The 19,643-nt window shown below is 43.3% G+C and overlaps 2 protein-coding genes across 3 annotated transcripts in view; one reads left to right on the forward strand and one right to left on the reverse strand.

The window, feature by feature from the left end:
• Positions 1–16,862, reverse strand: part of LOC308193398 (uncharacterized protein) — a gene marked incomplete at its 5' end in the record, with an annotated part of 251,784 nt that extends 234,922 nt beyond the window's left edge. For both annotated transcript variants that reach the window (XM_080588091.1, XM_080588090.1), the window contains one exon: positions 15,096–16,862. In XM_080588091.1, coding sequence (XP_080444217.1) covers positions 15,768–16,862 — 1,095 coding nt within the window. In that variant the 3' untranslated portion in view covers positions 15,096–15,767. The remainder of the gene's footprint in view (positions 1–15,095) is intronic.
• A 760-nt stretch (positions 16,863–17,622) lies between these two features.
• CITED2 (Cbp/p300 interacting transactivator with Glu/Asp rich carboxy-terminal domain 2) lies at positions 17,623–19,643 on the forward strand (the record flags this gene model as incomplete). Its single annotated transcript, XM_080588094.1, has 1 exon — positions 17,623–19,643. One exon carries the CDS (start codon positions 17,623–17,625, stop codon positions 18,355–18,357), a length of 735 nt encoding a protein of 244 aa, XP_080444220.1. The 3' UTR covers positions 18,358–19,643.

Here is a 19,643-nt window from a genome sequence, read left to right on the forward strand (position 1 = left end):
CCATCACAAAATAAAACAAAATTTAAAATTAAATTAAATTAAAATTAAAATTAAATAATAATATAAACAATATAAGCCTGCGATGCACTATCTTTCAAGGCATTTCATATTGCTTCATAAGAAATTGTATACTGGAATGAACTCCAGTCAAAATTTTGACTAGAAAAAGCAAATCATTCCAGCAGTGTGCAACCTGGACCCTACCAACCCAACCAGACACAGAAGCAGGGCAGTGATTTCTTGGTCTAAGCACCAAAAGGCAGGGAGAAGGGGACAAATTAGTATTGGGCACACCCAGAGTGAGCTAAGCATGGGCAATCAGCTCTCCACAAAATGGTACACAGAAGAGCTTGAATAAAAAGAATTGCGATAGCCAGCTTGGGAGCCAGTTCAGGTATTGAAAAATATTCCTTTAGTACACCAACCCACCTCCAGATTTATTCTGCTTCCTATCAGTCCCAGCTCAAGAGACTCTCATGATGGTAACAAGAAGAGGTTATCCTGTGGTACTTTGAACCATCCCAATCTTTAAAAGCTGTCTAGATAAGCATTTGTCAGCAGCCTTAGACTAGAAATACTTTGCTTTAAATCAAGAAAATTTAACCCAAGCTTGCCCTGAGCAAAATAAGCCATTTAGTGACAAAGGGTTAGGCTCTGTTAGCTTATCCTTTCCCAAGATAAAGGAATAAATGCACTTCCTCACACCTCTAGCCAACACAGCTATACCTGCAAGTGTCTAGTAAAATGCCTAATAAAAAGCCTAATGCTGAACATACCAGGCAGCAACAGTGAGAGATGCCCATTTTAGTGATCCACACTCATGTTCATGGGACTGGGTATTGTTGACGATGGAGGGTGGGTGGGTGGGTGTGGGTGTGTGTACCTGGCAATGAAAAATGAAGTCATTCTCAAATATCTATTCATTCCCTGCCAAGAGAGTATTATTATCCACATGGAAACGACAGGCAATTACTCATCTGCTCTAAGGTCTCTCTTGTGTAGAGCACCATTCTGTGACCACCCTCACATTAAATTTGGGCTTGTCTACACATGGAGTTGTTCCTGATTAATTGTTCTTGATTAATGTCATGTGTGGCCAGAGCATTCACATGTGGCATTAATCAGAAATAGCTTTATGTGTAGACAAGCCTTTATTCACACTAAGTCCTAACAAGATCAGCAGGAATGGCCCATGCCTGGCACCTCTTGAGGCAGATACTTCTAATGTAACATAACGTAACACGGTCCTCAGTCCCTGGCTCCAGCCACGAAACAGCCTCAGAACATATACCTAACCCAATGTAAAGCACAGTCCCAGCTACTTTTCTTAAAGCTGATGGCAGTTGCCTTTAACATAATGCTGTGAGCAGATGCTCAATTTGGAGACAAGTGTGTGAATGTTCTCTAATTGCTCTCTTCTGATGTACATCCATGCCCTCAAAGAACTGGAGGGCTCAAATGACTCAGTTCCAAGCCTGTTCAAGCTTTGATGATTTTGCTCAGAGAGCAAAGAAAGGGGGAGGGAGGTGAGCTCACTCAGCTGACTGCCTAAAGCAGACTGAGGGAGCATTTTCCTCACTACCAACCTCCAAACTCATTTATTCCTACGTAGCCACTGAATCTTCCATAATCCTTCCTTCTCTGCCCTGGTTTTATGTTCTTGTTCTCTCCAGTTCTTTCTTCCCACATGTTTCTGAGGCATGGAGACAAACTGGTTCCTCAGCAAGTTTGTTTTGTTTTGTTTTCAAACCTGGTTCAATTACATATTGTATTATAGAGAGCCAAACTGTTATTACTCCAAGTGCCACAATCAAAAGTACTTTCTTGAACAATTATTTACTGTTTTGTTTTTGTTTTTAGTCTGCTGGGCACCTACATTCGGTTCTGGCAGTGAACAGAATTTAAAGAATAATTCTCAGCAGAAGTTATTAAACCAATGTCATCTGAGCACTCCAGTTTTCTTATTTATATACACAAAACTAAAGTAGTACTTAAATTTACTAGCTAAGATAAAACACATTTATTTTGATGGAGACTCTATCTTGTGAATGTTTATTTTCCTAGTTTTATCCTAAAATGTTTCTATCTTTATGATGATTCAAAAACTGAACGTTGATTTATAAAAACATTAATAATAATAATAATAAAGGGAACAGTTCAGTAAATAGAAATTGTTGTGCTATGACTTACGTTTTCTTCATTTTTGTAAATCTTACTTGGTCTGAGGTTTTCTGGAGGCTTAGGGTGCAAAAGGGAGTTTAACTGCCTGTTTACTTCATAGTGTAAATGATACGTCTGTGTGTTAGATGTGGCTTTGGAATTCTCTTTTAACAGTATATCACTTGTTTTAGACCAGGTGTTGACTGGTCAAATTACAGGAACATGAAGTATAATTTGTACTTGTCACGCAGGCAGCCCTTTCTTAAAGACATTAAGTACTATCTTTTTCACCTGATTCGCTGAAAAGAGATCTAAATGTGTGGTGGGCAGTTACACCCTCCCAATGTGCCTCCACCCGCATCACCCCGTGGATGGTGCTTTGTTATCTGAGCACTGGAATCATGATGGACCCAGCTGGAAAATAAAGCAATGTGGGAGGAGTAGAGCTCTTAGAAACCATTCCTGGTTTTGTAAATAGGAAAAAGCAATTTTAATTTGAGATGATGTAGTTTCCAAGTGATTAAGCCAGAGAGAAAGATGACTTATTCTTCCAGTGGAATTGGAAGAGGCATATAGTGAGTCCCTAATGCAAACAAGGGGCCAGACTGCCAGACAGAGGTGCCAAAATTATATTCTTTAAATCTCAGATTATGTTTATCATTAGCCAATAATTTGATTGGTGCAGGTCAGTCAATCAAAGTTGCTGGTAGTTAGGCCTCCTATATCTGCAATTCAAGCAGTCTGGGGGACTTGCTTCAGACTAGGCTTAGTCCTGTCCCCTAAACTGAGTGTGCATCCCCCCCCCAGCTGATTCAATGTTATTCAAAGAACCAGTCACAGGCTTGGCTGTCAAAGTGTTGCTGGTGTACAAGCAGAGCAAATCTGGTTTAGTTTCTCTGAGAGGAAGTAAAATTTAGTTAGCACATACCAAAAACACTTTACAAACTAAACCAGAGCATGGTAAGCAGAGACAACTGGGGAATTAACTTCAAAACCGCATCACTGCTCCAGCCTGGAACACTATACACAGCCTCAGGCACCTAAAAAAAAATAATCTTGACTTCCAAAGCAGCAAAGTACCAACAGTACCCACGGACTGTTTATCTTAAGAAATAAATATGTAACATTAAACTACATAAAAAAGGCCAATTAATTAATATATATAGAGAGAGAAAAGCTTAGTACATTCTTTCTAATGTCTCGTATGACAAATTACTGAATTAGAAAGTTCCAAAGAAGTGTTTAGAGCTTGGGACTGGAGGCCAAATATTTAGGCCAAAAGCTACAAAGGTCTAAGGAAGCCAGCAGCTGTCTAGATGGCGAGCTCACACGGAAATCACTCATTCTCAGTGAGACGCCTAAATAAATTTGTGCCTGTTTCCTTTTCCACCAAACAAAGTAGGGCAAATAATTTAAAATTTTCTGGGGTTAGATTAATGGATCTCTGCTTAGGCGTTTGTATAATCATTTTGTACTTCATCACTTCAAATGCTAAAACAACTGAGAGACTTTCAGACTGTAGATAAACTAATACTACACATACTTTTTGTTTGTTATTCAGTGGATGCTGCATAATTTTTGCAGCTATCGCACTTGCGCAACCCCTATTTTGGGCAATGTGTGCTTGTGTGGGAAGAACTGCTGTAGAAGCAGTCCCCATAATGCACTTATTGACAAGATTAATCCTCAGTTTTCCTTCAAAGTCATTACAAGCTGCATCACCATTCCAGTGTTCTTAGATAGATTCTGCACATTCCTCAATATAGTGTTAACAAGAAGTTTTAAAATCTTATAAAACAAAAACTTGACTTTATTAAAAAAAAAAAATCCCCTCCTCTCTCCCATATGTAGGACATTCCACTTGGTGATATCTACTGTATTACAGAACAACTTCCCAATTTAAATCAAAATCAACACAATTTATGAAAATGGATTGGAAAAACACTAGAGAACATGTTAAAATGTCGAGAATCATCAGGCATAAACAGTGCAGATACACTGCTGAATGACCTAACTTGCCATTTGCATCTTGAATGTCTATGATATAATCTCCACTCCACATTGCAATTATTAGAGAAAGAAATTAATTTCTTGGCTTCAAGGATGTTGTGAGAGATATAGAGGTGTGAAAAGAAGAAATCAAATTTTGTAGAACCATTATTGCAAAAATAATTCAGAAAAGAAAAATCCTATATGTGTAAGAAGAGGGTAAAGGGTTATGGAAGAGAACTGAATTACAGCATTCAGTTAAAGAAAAAAGTTTGTATTGCTAGAAGAGGGGCAATAAATTCCATTCCAGCTGGTTTGTTCTGTTTCACTGATCTTTGCTGTTTGTTTTTATATTTACTGTTCCATACAGCAATTAGGAATTCTTAGCAGGCCTTGTAAACAGTAGAAATTTAAATTAGATTACAAAACGAACCTCGAAAGCAAAGCAAGATTTTAAATATATCATTGAAACCAACTGCAAAATTCTTTTATCACAAGGGGGAAAGCTAATGCTTTATAAGAATGCCTTAAAATTAACCCAAATGAGTATCACTTATTTTCAGCGTGTCGGATTTGTCAGGTCTTGGCTGAGGTTAACATGAAAGCAAATGTAAAAAGTTTTAAAGATTTTTGTTGACCCGACTAGAACACCATGAACCAAAAGCTTTGGGAAACCAAGGTGATAACAACAGTACCAGCCACAGCACATATATATATGCCCAAAGCATATCCTATTGAGGGAACAGAATGAGGAAATGCTGCTTCTCTTCTTTATGCTACCTGGAATAATGAAAAAGGTATCAGGATATGTTTTACTTGATGGAACCCGCATCCTGTAATGCAGCTGCTCCACTTCATTTAAGCCAGCAAAATAGGTGATCCAGCCTTCACCCAAGCCACCAGACTTCCATTTCCCTCCTGCCCTTGGAGGCACAATGGTCACGTCTTGACTAGAATCACAGCTGTGCTTGCATATTTAAACCTCTTATCTTCTGCTAGGAAAAGCCAACAAGTAGTAAACAAAACAACCTTCAAAACTGCAATGTCTGCCAGTTGGGGCACAGTGGCCTTGTCTATACAAGTGTTTTTTCTAGCATCTCTCAGGACTGACAAGGCCAGCCTAACCCCATTTGTATTAGCAGTGCTTGGGAGTACAGCTTTAGATGAAGTTCCCCAGCTGCCCGTATTTTAAACACTGCCATTGAGACTTCATGGCCTGACACTGAAGTGCTAAATTTGCTAAGGTCCCAAAAAAAAAAAAAAAAAAAAAACACTACAAAATCCAACACTACCACCAGTAAAAAATCAAAATCTCCTAGGGAAGATTAAGCTTGTCCCCTAATTTTAGAGCAGCTTTTCTTTCCAGTTGCTCTTCTACTTCCAACAGATTGTCACAGGTCTATAATACTTTCTGCCATTATTTTTTGCACTGGGTGATAATTTGAGCCCTCCTTCCTCTTTTAAAATTAATTTTCCATTCTCTATACCTATGAAGAAGAGCTTGGGAAAAAAAAAAAGCATAAATCGTGCCACTTCTCTTAGCCGAACTTGCCAATTTGGTGGTCCTGACTCCTGGCTTTGGGAGCAAAAGAAAGATCATGCATTCATTTTGAACAAAACCAGTGTGAAACACGATCATAAAAGCAAGGCCCCAAGAGGAGGTTTTGCCTTTGCATTACACTTCACCCTCACAGCCCTTGGTGGAACACCTGGCCTGGTGGGGGTCTTCAATAACCCTGGGGCTGCAGGCCCGGCCTGGCCCTGCCTGGGGTCAGTCCAGCCCTTTTCCCTCTCCCCACAAGGTCCCTGCAGGCCCTAGATGTGCCTCCCCTGCCCTCTAGGCCACAGCTGCACAGTGAGGGGCAGAGGGAGGCGAGCAGGCAGGCAGTGGGCCGCTGAGGGAAACAGGACGAAGGGCTGGAGGTGAGAGTGCCCCACACGGAGTGATAGCTGCTGGTGATAGCTACTGAATGGCCTGCGTCAGAATTGGCTGTACAAGCACGGGACCCCTTAAAAGTGCACCCTCAGCCAGCCCCAAACCGGGATGTGGGTACTTGGATGTGTCCTTGCTGAGAAAGCCTAATTTCTCAATTTTATTTTATTCCTGATACTCTCAAGTGGCTGAGAGAATTGCTTCTGAAGAGATTTTTCCTCGCACAGAAGCAATCAGTCCTTTGGGTGAATTTAGTTTACAAAGCAGCTCCCCTTCGCAGCAGCACTGCAGTAAAATGTTCCTGAAGCTCACCTGCCTTGGCAGGACACTGGAATAACAACGTCCTTGGCAATAAAAACCTCTGGGTCAACCAAGAGTTTGTAAAATCAAAGGTTTTAGTCAACGATCTTTGGATTTTGGAGCAACTTTGTGAAGCGATAGCAAAATGCAAGATAAGGGGTAACCAAAGGAAGTTATTTAGACAAAAGGCTTTCAATAAAGATATTTCACAAAGGGCTACCAAGGAAAACTAGTTCACAGGAGCGGAAGAGGTAGCATCCTGCCAGTGGTGGATGCAAATCTAGCACATAGGGGCAGAGTAGGAATAATTGCTCATTTCTCTTCAAAAACCTCAGTAGTGGGGTGCCCCATGGATCAATACTAACTGTGGTGTTTTGCAACACACTTCATGAGAACCTACCACGGATGTTAGATATGTAGCATGGCAGGCAAGATGAGGCTAGCGGATGGTGAGGCACCTGAGAAAGTCTTGACAAAGCCAAGTTATTGAGGAATGCAATGGCAGATGGGATGCAGTGTAGATAAGCGCAGAGTAACATGCCATGGAAGGCATGATTTAAACTACTGGTATACACAGATGGGTTCTGAATTAATTGTAACCTTTCAACAAAAAGATTGAGGCATCAGTGTGGACAGCTTAATGAAGATAACTGCTCAGTGTGCTGCAACAGTCAAACCCAGAAAATAAGCTGTAACAATAATTAAAAAAATAAAAAAAAGACAGAAAAAGACAGAAAATACTGTAATGTGATTATGTAAAGCATTGATAGAAAGTTTCTTTTAAGTACCCTAGTACCCTTAGAAGGATGAAGAAGAGAAACTTGCCTACAAAATAAACCAAATGACCTTGCAGAGATCAGTCCTTACAAGTGCTAAATTATCTCCTCTGTTACTGACTACTGGGCATCTTAGGCTCTCAGAATCTTTACACAGCAGAATCATCATTTTTGAAGAGTACAAGAAAGTTTATACAATGACGGATGGAACAGACATAGCATATATCTTGTTCAATAGTAATAAAACATTCAAAAGGACATAGCTTATCAATGCAACATATAACTAATCTGTGGAAAACTAGTCATAAATTGTTACTATAGGAAATAACTTAGTTTACCACTGAAATAAGGAGACACATACATTAAAAAAAAAAAGCAGGAAACAGTCTTTCAGATGATGTAAATTGAGTCAGTCCATTAACTGCTGTAATCAGCAGAACTGATTATACGAGCCAGGGAGGTACCATTTCATCTGTTGTTATAAAGAAAATAAAAATGACAAGAGCCTTCAGCTTACAATGTTCAAAACTCGACAAGGTTAAGACAGAAATCCCTCAGATTTACATCTCTATCAGTGATGATATAACTAGCTAGTTGCATTGTATTATAGGTTTGTCTTCTCAGTTTTATGGCCACAAAGGAATCCTTCCCCAGATTATAGTATTGTTCAGTGCCTGGTGCATTATGAGTTCTTTAGAAGATGTTAGTGTTGGCACTGCTAGTAGGCAGATACTGAACTTACTGTACCAGCAGCTTTTTCTGTGCTGTGAGTACCTATCTTCAGGCAAAATACGTGTGACTGAATTTCAGATATCCTTTTAGCTATTTGTTCTTTCTGAAATCAAGTTCCCTTGTGCTGTGCTAACAAAAATTGAGCCAGGGATAGCTACCCATAATACATGAGCGGCAATGAACCTAATATTACAGTTAAAAATAGCATTAATCAGAGCTATACAATCAATTTAAGCCAGTATTAGTCACAGAGCTGTTTGTTTTATTCCACAAGTGACATAAATATTCTCAAGCAATCAAGTAGCCTTGAGATTTATACACTGAAGACAATGAATGAAACATTCATAAAACATTGTAAACTGGCAGGAGTTTTATCCTCAAATATGAGGACTTCCAGAAAATCTGTAAATGAAAATGCAGAGTAGTGAATATTTCTCAGGCTCTTGGAGGAGTATAAGCTATATGTATATGGTTAGTAGTCTTCCTGCCCTGACATGGGACTGGCAAGGAGAGGTGCGAAGAGCAGGCAATCTCAGGAGGTAGAAGGGTAGGCCAGTCTCATACTTTGAGGAAATATTTCACCAAAGATCTTGAGGAAAACTTCAGACATACGTAAGAGCCCTAACACATATTCTATCACAGCACACCTTCCATAATAGAGAAAACTATAGGATTTTTTTTTTATTGTATGTGGTCTTATAGTCAGGGAAAGTGGATTTAGCATTTGCTGCATGAATGGAAATTGGTTATTGGGGTGTCGGAGTCTGGAGGGAAGAAAGAGGTTGTGGACGGAGTTATGTAAAGAAGTTATGAAAGGTTACAACTTCACAATCACGTATAATATGTTGTTGAACTTCTGCAACTCACTGGGTGAGAGGGTTTTGGGGGTGAATGTGTTGCATGTAGCTGCAGGAAAGGGGCTATTTTGAAGGAAAATTTCTGTGATCTTCCTGGGCAAGAGCTATGAGGATTGAAAGTCTGCAGGGATAATTCACCCTGGAGCAGAAAAGAAGCAAGAGCCTCCAGAGAGTCTTGCAGGGGTAATCAGTAAGAAGCACTAGGAATGGACTATTTAGGACACAGGGAAGGTCAAGAAGAGTGGGGAGCACTTTGTCCTGCTGCTTGAGCAGGAGTGAGTGCTGCAAGGAACTGTAGCCAAGAGGTTTTTGGAAAAGAACTTTAGTGTGATATTCAAAGTGCCCAGGTGGACCTTGCCTCCACTGCATCTTATGATGATAATAACTTTCTACTGACATTAAGGTGGCCAGGGTCCCACTCACAATCCAAAATAAAGCAGCAAAATAGGATAGCTTTACAATCTTTTTGACATCAAATATCCATGGCCACAGTAATAATATTCACATGTTCACATCAAAAAGATATCCGCTAGGCATTTTCTAGGAGGGGAGTATTATTTTTTTCCATTTTATAGAAAGATAAAATGGGGTCTGTTTGAGACTTTCACAAAGAGAAAGGAATTTGGGTGCTTAAGACTGAATTTCATTACACTGCTGTAATTGGGAAGGTGGAGGAGAGGGGAGGAGAACAAATACCCTGGCTCCTGGTCTGTTGGTGAAACCACTAAACAGGCTGCTAAAGGTCTTGTTTTCCTTTCTGATTACATATCAGCATTTGAATCCATCAGCTTCTCCTTTAAAAGGAAAAGACTGTGTGCTCAATTCTAGAGTAATTAGGTAGTTGGTATTATGCACTGGAGCTGTAAATTGCTAATTTATGTAAAAGGCAACTAGTAGCATTATTAGTGCTTGAGTATGATATCATCAGGCTGACGCACAAGAACAGCAAAGTGTGAAAAATCACGTACATCTGCTGTGCCTTCCTAAAAACATCCTAAAGCAAAATTAATCAGTAGAAAAAATCAGTGTATCATAAATTTGCAGAACCCATGAAGATATGCCTGATAAGAAAAGAAGGTTAATCTCTGAGATTCCAAATAAGCGGCTACAAAACTTGGATTTTAACTAATTTGGGGAAATATAAACTATTTAAAAATGTTTACGTTTAGTTTGTTGGTATTTCATTGTTTTCCAGGCATCCAGCTGACTTATACTGTACACATTTCAGAGCAAAACTTGAAAGGTACTGAAATTGGGTCTGTTGCTTCTGAATCCCACAGCCCACGAAACAGCCACTTGCACAAGTGGAAACAGCCCTGGCTGGTGCCAACCAAAATGAAAGGCTGAGGGAAAACAGGAAGTAATCCGCATAGAAAGCGTGTAACTAATCTTGAGAGGAATAGCAGCGAGCCTTGTCTGCAGCAAGCATTCAGGAAGGGAGAAGCCTAGATAGGCATCTTCTACACTGAGAATGGCCTGTCTGAGCAAGATTAACCCTTGCCACAGAGAACAGAGATAAGATATCACTGTTCCAGAGAAAGACGATGTGAAGTACTGGATTGAGATGAGACCCAAGTTGATATATAAAGACTAAAAATAGAGGTTTGGGTTACAGGTTTTCAACTAATGAAATGCAGTGTAAATCCACTGAAAAGATGGGTCGTACTGGAATGATTCATGGATAGTTCATGCTTGTAAAAGGAAACGGAACTGGAGAAGGTATACACGAATAAAGTTGCCTAAAATGCTGAATAAGATGAGAAGGTTTACTGCTTAGAAATTCTCCTGAACCACTGCATATTCTTAAAGGCCTGGAATGAATGCTGCTGCCATTACCACATAGTACACACATTACAATTATTTAATTTAGGAGAAAAACATAATCAAATCAAAGGAGAAAATGTAACTGAAACTGCAACTGTCTGCTGACTATGTGTTACACGTGACCAACACCACAGCTGCTTGTAACCCTTTATCATCATGGGGAGGATTAAACTACTTCCCTATTTATTTAAATAAAATTAAAAATGGCAAGGATGCTGGAGAAGCCTTAGTGACCACTGTGATTATATTACAGAATTACTTGCTACATGCTACAATACTGCTTTAACACATATTTGTTTGCTGTGTACTGAGCTCTTGTAGAGTCCCATGGGAGTCGGTATTTCTCCTCTGATTTAGAAAGATTCTCCTGCATATGATACCATGAGGTCCATTAAGCATTCCTAAAGTATGTGCTTACCCAAATCTAAATTGATATTCAGCATAGTAACAGAACATTTGTCTTATATAAACATTATGTTAATTCTACTAACATTTTCTTCATTTCAGAAATATTGAAAGTGTAAAGGGAAAATGTGGACTTAGAATAAAAGCAATAGGATAATACAATTAGATTTTAGATTGGATAGTATTCAGTTCCAGGCCAGAGACTCACACAGGTCAGTGCCTCATGCATACTGTTGTGCTGTAAAGATGCAACCACCTGGAAATCCAGCACCAAGTACAAACCATCACTGTCTTTAAGTTGCATCAATTTGGTCAGCTGGTGGTATGAGAAGTTATATTTTGTCACCTTTACTCATACTGAGAAGTGTCTTACTTCCTGCATAGACTCACTGATTTTAAATACAGTATTTCTATGCAGATGCAAGAAAGTAAAGTAACTGTGAGAAATGATCTGCCTAAAAAATGTTGCTGTTGATCTGCCTAAAAAATGTGTACAAATGTATCCTGGACTGGGACCTATATTTGTAATCATAAATCTTTTTTTTTCCTTTTTTTTTTTTGTAAAATTCCAATTCATTCTAATAATAAACTTCAATTATTCAGTGGACTTCAAATAAATTACTTGTCAACTACCAGCTCAATTAATTACAGAATGTACGCAATGAACACTTTAGGTGTAATCATCCAGGTCTAATACATACTTAAAAGTATGTACTCTGCTTTCTAATAAATTTTAATTAAATAAAATATTTCATTCTACCTGAACATTTTTAAAAGCCTTTGTTGACCCAAAACAGTATTATTATTAGTTGGCTCAGCCACCAAACGGAACAAGATTATGTTCATACAGCCTTGCTGGTGACTGTTTTTCATCTCTGTGCTTAGTTTGAACCTGGTGTCATTTTGTTTACGACAGAAGATACTACCACATTTTCAAAGGCACATGAATGTTTTCCTTTTGTTATTTCTGTTATTTTGTTATTTTTGTTATTTTATTATTTTTTTATTTCCCACTGATACCCAAAAGTAAAGAGTAGCAAAAAAAGTCCATGTTGGGGTCCTGTGTGACAGAACAGAATGAAGTGATACTTGATCAGTGACTGATGTATTTATGTGTTTACTTTTTGTATAATTACATTCTCTTGGACCTCTTCATGAAATAATGTTCTTAGTAAGCATTCCTATGTTTTACAGAATTTTGTTTTCAAAGAAAATACCTTGCAATAAAATTACACTTATGGAAGAGCCTCAGCAGTGATTACACAGTCTTGAAGCACTGCATTGAGAGGGCATAACAGTAAAACAACAGAGCCTATCACCAAGACTTTCTCACATGAATAAAACAACTTGGATAAAAGGTGCAAAGCCACATTCACTGTCACCAGTATAAAATATACCAGCATATTACTATCTTGAGCCATCTAAACAAACAGGAAATGGTGAGTGGAGGGAGAGCAACACAATTTGCATAGCCCATATTCCTTTATTTAGAACACCACTTTGATGACTGCATCTTCAGTTCCTGGCACATAAACATGGGATGCGAGCCCATGAAACCCTTTAATGTACTCCCAAATGGCTCAGCAAGTTCCTTGCTCCGTGTAATTCTTTGCTTCTCATAAAGATTTGTTGCTAACAAACAGGCTGGTAACCACCGTTCTCAGCAGAGTAACCTCTTCTAATCAGCACAGAGATCGATTACCTTGCGAAGCCTAGCAAAGAGAAAATGAGCCCTGTGCTGACTAATGGAGAGCGCATGCTCTGTTCCTCCCCACATTGCCACCCACTTTCCCACACTAGCCAGCTGTGGGGAGCATGGCACAAATTTTCTGTTGCTTTGACATCATTCCAGTAATTCCTTCTAACATAAGTCACCATCAGTGGGGTCATTACAGGTACATTACCTCACCAGACTGCAGCCTTCCCAAGAAGAAAAGGCTGCTGGAATAGGAGGGCTTATGCTGAGCTCTGTAGAATGCCTGGCTGGTGCCTGGAATCAGCAGTGGGGAATTGTGATGGCTTTAGGAAGCTCGTATTGAATGAATTTAACTGAGTTAATACTGTGTCTTCTACCATAGTCTTGACTTTGGTGCTTGTCAAACAGCAGAACTTGCCAAGGTCATTCCTTCCCACCTGGATACTTGGAGGATCTCATGCCCAGGCCCATAGCTAACCCCGTGTCTGCCCTTCCCCCCCAAACCATTTAAGAACAATAGGTCTCTCAGTAAAGCATGTCAGAAAAAGGAACCCGCCTCCTAGTCAAAAACCCTGTGTTTTCACCCCACAGACAATAAACCCACTGTTCTCCTGACAAAGGGAACTCCAGGAGAGAAAAAAATGCATTTTTAGAGACTGAAACAGATTTCTGTGCTTCCTGGGTGCCCATCTGGAAGAAACTTGTCAAGTTCATTGTTTTTCCTAGGGATGGGCAGTGAAACGCAGCAGGCATCCAGCCTTGGAGCTGGTAGGGCAAGGCGCTGGGACCCTCCTGTGCCACAGTTGCCCCGGGGAAGGGCGGGATTGAAGGAAGCTGTGACGAGGTCAGAAGTAAGAGCAGCCAGAAAATCATGGCTGTCATCTCAATAGAATAGCTTAATCATTTCTACAGAAGGGGCATTTCTTCCAGGATATCATTCTAATATAAAATTTCCTATCAGATAACCCTAGCAGATGTCATGAACTAGGTTTTCCTGACTGCTTTGTGTCAGCGTGGGAGGGAACGCACAGAAACTCACATCCAGGGGTGATGTGGGAGAAACAAGTCACACAGAGTTACAGATTATATTTTCAGAGTTGCAAACAAGGATTTAGAGATCCAAATCCTTCCAGAGCTCATTGCTCTGTATTCCCAGTTCCAGTGACAGATCCCTAGAACCACAAGTATTCAGTTGACTTGAGCATTTCCAGTGAATACCTGGAAAAACACCATCTGGGATTCTCCTTTATGATTTTCCTTTCTGTTCCACCACGCGCTGCAGGCGTTCCAGCCTGGAAGGAGTGAACTGGGCCACATCCGGAATCCATCAATTCCTGTGTGACCTTCTCATCTAAAATGTTAACACCCAACTGAGGATCAATCTTTTCCTCATTTTTCCATTGCTGTGTTTGATAGTTCTCAGGGATTCTTCCTAAATGTGCATAGAAGCAGCATTTTGCTTTCAACTGTACTCCGCGTCTTCACTGAGGAGCATCTCTGTGAACTCTCTGCTTTCATTCCCACCCCTGGCCACCTCCAGCTTTTTCCGGATACTCACTGCCCTGCTTTTTTGTTGTTTGCCTAAAGAATCAACTCAGTTATGCAGATGACTCTGTAGACTACGGGTGACAAGATTGCTTTAAATAACTGTGGCTCGGGTCGGGAGTGACAAACAGAGGAGATTCAGAGCTTGCTACCAGCTCCGTGGTGATGGGCTCCTCATGCTTTGTCCTGCATTCCCTTAGCTGCCTGTCACCAAGTGATTTCCTGAATGGCTGTCACCAGCCATTTCCTGGAAAGCAACCAATTGATTGTGTTCCCATTTTGCTATGGCCATAAACCCTGTAACAATGAAAAACTTGGCTCATCTTGCACCACGCTGCTGAGCCTTATCTGGACCACATTGCAACCCCCAATGAAGAAAGCTCCATCCTGCCTGCTTCTTTGCATACAGGCTGTAAATACCTGGAGATATGTTTCATATGAGCGAGGTGCCATGGAGGCTGTGACATGCATACTATTGCTTCTGGCAGTCTCTTGCCAATTCTCCATAACTCACTTTGGCATCTGATACCACCTTCCAACATCTGAAAGCTGAAAATAGGAAATGGCATTTGCAGGGCTGTGATATGATGTGTGCCTGGCTTTAAAAAGGATCTCAAACTCAAAGCATGGGAGAGCAAAAAGGCATACCAATATCACCATGGATATGTGACATTAAACAAACCACTTGTCATGATACACAGCTGACTACTTGCCAAATGGAACAGGATCTTCTTATTATTCATTGTTTTGCCCTGTAAAACCTACAGAACATTGAGAAAGAAAAATCTCCAGAAAGGTAGTGTCACTCTTCCAACCACCCCTGGCCAGACTGGAGGCCCTGGTTCAGTAAGTGCCCTCCCAAAAGTGTACTTACTCACACGCATCAGAAGACCAAAACATGAAATCGTGGTGGGCATCATATGTAATCCCTGCAGGAAACAGAGCTGCAGGATGAAGTCACTTCCTTGAGGTAACTCTGACACTTGCAAAGCTGCCTGTCCTCCAAAGGCTCTAATTCCATCCTTGCCGTGCCTCACAGCTGGGGGTTCAGTGGGATGTTTTTCTGGTATCTTGTATGCATGAGGATTGCGGCAGCCACGCAGGGGATTGTCCCTCTCCTCTCCTCCATCACACCTCTCTGCACTCAGGAACCCAGCTCTGCTTCCACCACAGTGGAGATGAGCTGGAGTTACCCCTCCTTTTGGTTTCACCTCCATAATTCACTGTGGCCAGGTAAGGGCCCAAAGGAGGGCAAGAGGGCTGCCGCGTGGCCAGCATCTCCAAGGATCCCCTTTGCCCTTACTGATGCCTCCCCCCAGAAACTCTGTGCATGTCCTGCACTGCTGTGTCCTTGCACAGCACGTGGAGGGGCAGAAACTCCAGCTCAGCCTTCATGTTGGCTGCTTTGACCTCAAAAGACAAGCCTCGTGTCCGGGGAGTGTGTCTTGCCTACGGCTTCCCCCTCCGTGCTCGTTTGGCAGAGGATAGGGGGAAAGCAGAGAGAGGGAAAGCCAGATGAAGATGCTATTGAAAATAGGACAACACCCAGCTCATCCCTGCAGCAGGCCTCCCCCCATCTTCTCGGCTACTTCAGCACAGGCACCCTTCCGAGAAGAGCCGGTGGCTTTGGGGCGAGAGGCACACAGTGCGGGAGCGCTGATGGCGGGGGCATTTGGGACACGCATGTCCCTGCTGGGGCAGCACAGGGAGAGTCTCGCCACAGCACTGCGGGGCACCAAATAGGTGGCAGGGCCACGGCCAGGCAGGACGATCACGTTTACAAAGCCCTTCCCCACGGTCTGTATTATCCTATTTTGCCTGCCAACGCAAGGAAACAATTCACTGTAAGAAACCTCACAAAGCCAACCACAGCCCGCACACCTGGGGCGGCCGCAATTTAGCGGCCCAAAGCCGGGAGCAGAGGCAGGGAGGGCCGCAGGGGCTGCGTGTGCCCGCACCCCCTCGCCTCCCGCATGCGGCGCCCGCGGCTGTGGAAAAAGGTGGATCTCGGATCTCGCCGCCGGGAGAGGGGCCGGCCGCGGGGAGAGCCCACGGGGGTCCGCGGGGGTCCCACGGGGCTGGGGCCGGGCACCTGGAGGCCGGGATGCCGCCGGGAGCGGGGGCAGCGCCGGGCGCGGGGAGCCCCGCGGGGGCGCCCGGCCCCACGCGTGTCCGCGGCCGGGGGGTGGCCGTGAGCGGAGCGGGGCCGGTGGGCAGCGCCCTGCGCCGGGGCTGCGCTCCGGGCCGCGGAGCCCCGCTTTGTTCCCGGGGGGAGGCGCCGAGAGGGGCGAGGGCGACCCGCAGGCAAACACGTGTGGCCCAGGCGAGGAGGAGCGGGGCCCTTTGGATGCCGTCCAGCCCCGCCTGGCCCCTTCCTGAGCCTCCCCGTGTGCGTGTGTGTGTGCGTGTGTGTGTGTGTGTGCTGGGTGTTGTTTCTTTTTTTTTTTTTTTTTTTCCCCTCGCTTGCTCCAGGTTTTACTTCTGGTTGCCTGTAAGGGTTTTGCTCCTCCCTTCTGAAATCCTATATTAGCTGTGGCCAAAGCTGGGTAAGAAACACAGCTCATTGTTGGCAAGTGCCGATGAGCCTCGCCGAGGAGTGAAAAACAGCTTTGGGGCTGCGGCAGCGGCAGCGATAATATCACCATCACGTAAGCGCCGAGGAGAGAGCCAGGGAAGCCCTCTCTATGCTGGGTGACTTTTACTGACTGATTTCACCGCCACCTTTGAAGCAAAAGAAGAAAGAAACCGGGAGGTGAGTGCGGAGGTTGTGTAGCTGGTGCTGTGTGTCCCTTTTGTGTGCAACAGGAAAACGGGGACCGGTTAAATACCCGAGGAAAGGTGTTTCTCGGCTGCCTGGCTCAGTCTCCTTATCTGTGCATTCTGGTATTTTTCTTTTTTATTTTTTTTTTTTAATCGGGACTTAATTGCAAAAGTTGCTGCCAGCGGCTAGGTGGGACTTCCTAATTCTTTGCTCGTTGCCTGCAAGTTAGCAAGAGTGCCTTTTAAAAACGCTGCCTTCGCTGACAAATCCGGGGGGCTCGGCAGCGTTTTGGACGTGGCCGGGAGGAGGCGGCTGTTGCCGTATGCAACACTTCCCGCTGATAGGTATGCACAAGTTGAAGTGGGAAGGCGTGCTGCTGGCTGGATGAGCCGAGGGGACCGGGCTTTTCGTGCCGCGGGCTCCTCTTCCTTTTTCGTTTCTCCCTTTGTGCTCCACGGCGGAGTCGCGGTAGGAGGTTTTTTCTCTCCCCCCAATCTCCCCCCCCCCCGAAAGCGAGGACGGCGGCACCGGCGCGGTCGCTTCTCCCAGCGCCAGCTAGCCGCAGCGGGTCCAAGAGCGGGCGGCTGGATGTCCGAGGGGGCGCTTTCCTTAACCCGCTCGCTCGCTAACTTTCCAGGTGGGCGATGGCAGAGCACATGATGGCCATGAACCACGGGCGATTCCCCGACGGCTCCGGCGGGCTCCACCACCACCCTGCGCACCGGCTGGGCATGGGGCAGTTTCCCACCCCCCATCACCACCAGCAGCAGCAGCACCAGCAGCAGCAGCAGCAGCAGCAGCAGCCGCACGCCTTCAGCGCCCTGATGGGCGACCATATACATTACGGAGCGGGGAATATGAACGCGAGCGGCGGGGTCCGGCACGCCATGGGGCCGGGCAGCGTGGCCGGGGGGCACCCGGCCGGCAGCATGCCGCCCGCCGCCCGCTTCAGCGGCTCCCAGTTCCTGGCCCCCGCCGTGGGCAGCCCGGGAGGGCAGCTGAGCGCCAGCATGCAGCTCCAGAAGCTGAACAACCAGTACTTCAGCCACCACCCGTACCCCCACAGCCACTACATGCCGGACTTGCACCCCGGCAGCCACCAGCTGAACGGCAGCAGCCAGCATTTCAGGGACTGCAACCCCAAGCACGGCGGCAGCGGCAGCGGCTTGCCGCCCGCCGTCCCCCACGTCCCCGCGGCGATGCTGCCGCCCAATGTCATAGACACTGACTTCATCGACGAGGAGGTCCTCATGTCCTTAGTCATCGAGATGGGGCTGGATCGCATCAAGGAGCTCCCCGAGCTGTGGTTGGGACAGAACGAGTTTGACTTCATGACAGACTTCGTTTGCAAACAGCAGCCCAGCAGGGTGAGCTGCTGATTCATTTAAAACAAACAAAGGACTTTCTATCGGTGTGAATGAAAACATTCCCCTAGACGCGGTGTCTCACTTTTCAGTGCTTGAAAAGGTGAGAATCTGGAAAGCAAGAGTAAACTATGCGCTTGTATAAATTCTTTTTGTTTTGTTTTGTTTTTCTTTTAATTGCTGCCACTTTTTTTTTTTTGTAGCTTTGACATTCACGTCCCCTCCCGTAGTAATAATTTCTAGCAAACTCTGCCTTTTTACGTTGTTCGCCCCCTCCCCTCCTCTCTCTTTATTTCCTCGCAGTAACATGCCCATAATTCCCACAGTGCTGAACTGTTAGATATTAATCTTGGCAAATTGCTTAATCTTGTGGATTTTGTAAACGACGATTTCCAATGACTTGAACTGCATTCAAATTCTGAGTGAACAGGGAAAAAAATCACATTAGTTGGTTGCATGAACTTTGAAGGGCAGATTCTACTGCACAAATGCTGCCATCTTGCTTAATTTTTAACTATGCATTGCAGTGCAGACTAATAATTTTTTTTTTCCCAAATATGCTCAACTGGAAGCTTAACAGATGTGGGCCAAACCTTTCCAGATCAGGAAAAGTAATACTGTTACTTAAAAGTCTGCTACCCATTCCCCCTCCCCCATATGTACAGACAATAATATGGTGTGGATGGAATGCTGACTAGTGGCAAACATTTCACAGGTTTTTTTTTTTTTTTTTAGTTAGAATTATTTTGTTTCTGTCTTCAGCATTTTGACACTGTGCTAATATAGTTTATTCAGTACATGAAAAGATACTACTGTGTTGAAAGCTTTTCAGGAAATTTTGACAGTATTTTTGTACAAAACATTTTTTTGAGAAAATATTGTTAATTTATTCTATTTTAATTTGCCAATGTCAATAAAAAGTTAAGAAATGCTTTAGTTTTTCTAGAAGTCATTTACCAGTATTTTTCTTCAAAACTCTCCCCACTGTCCCTGGTAAGTAGAGCATCTATCTGTACTACCATGTCGGTGTTCAAAAAGACATTCCAACATATAAAGTATACTACACCCATGTATATGTCATGGTGAACTTGGTAGGTGAGCGGGATTTAAACATACTTACAGCATAAAGCCTCATACGTAACATTGTAATATGCCTGTCAGTGTGGTTTTATGAAATTTAAAGTTGCTGAGGTGCAACTTTTTTGTGACTTGCCAACATACTTGCTTTAAATGTAGTTGTCCAGAGTTATGATGCATAAAGTATTTATTATATTTATCTATTAAACTTGTAATTTTATAAA

The sequence above is a fragment of the Anser brachyrhynchus genome (genome assembly GCF_964034855.1).
Source record: "Anser brachyrhynchus genome assembly, chromosome: 3".
Lineage (NCBI taxonomy): Eukaryota > Metazoa > Chordata > Aves > Anseriformes > Anatidae > Anser > Anser brachyrhynchus.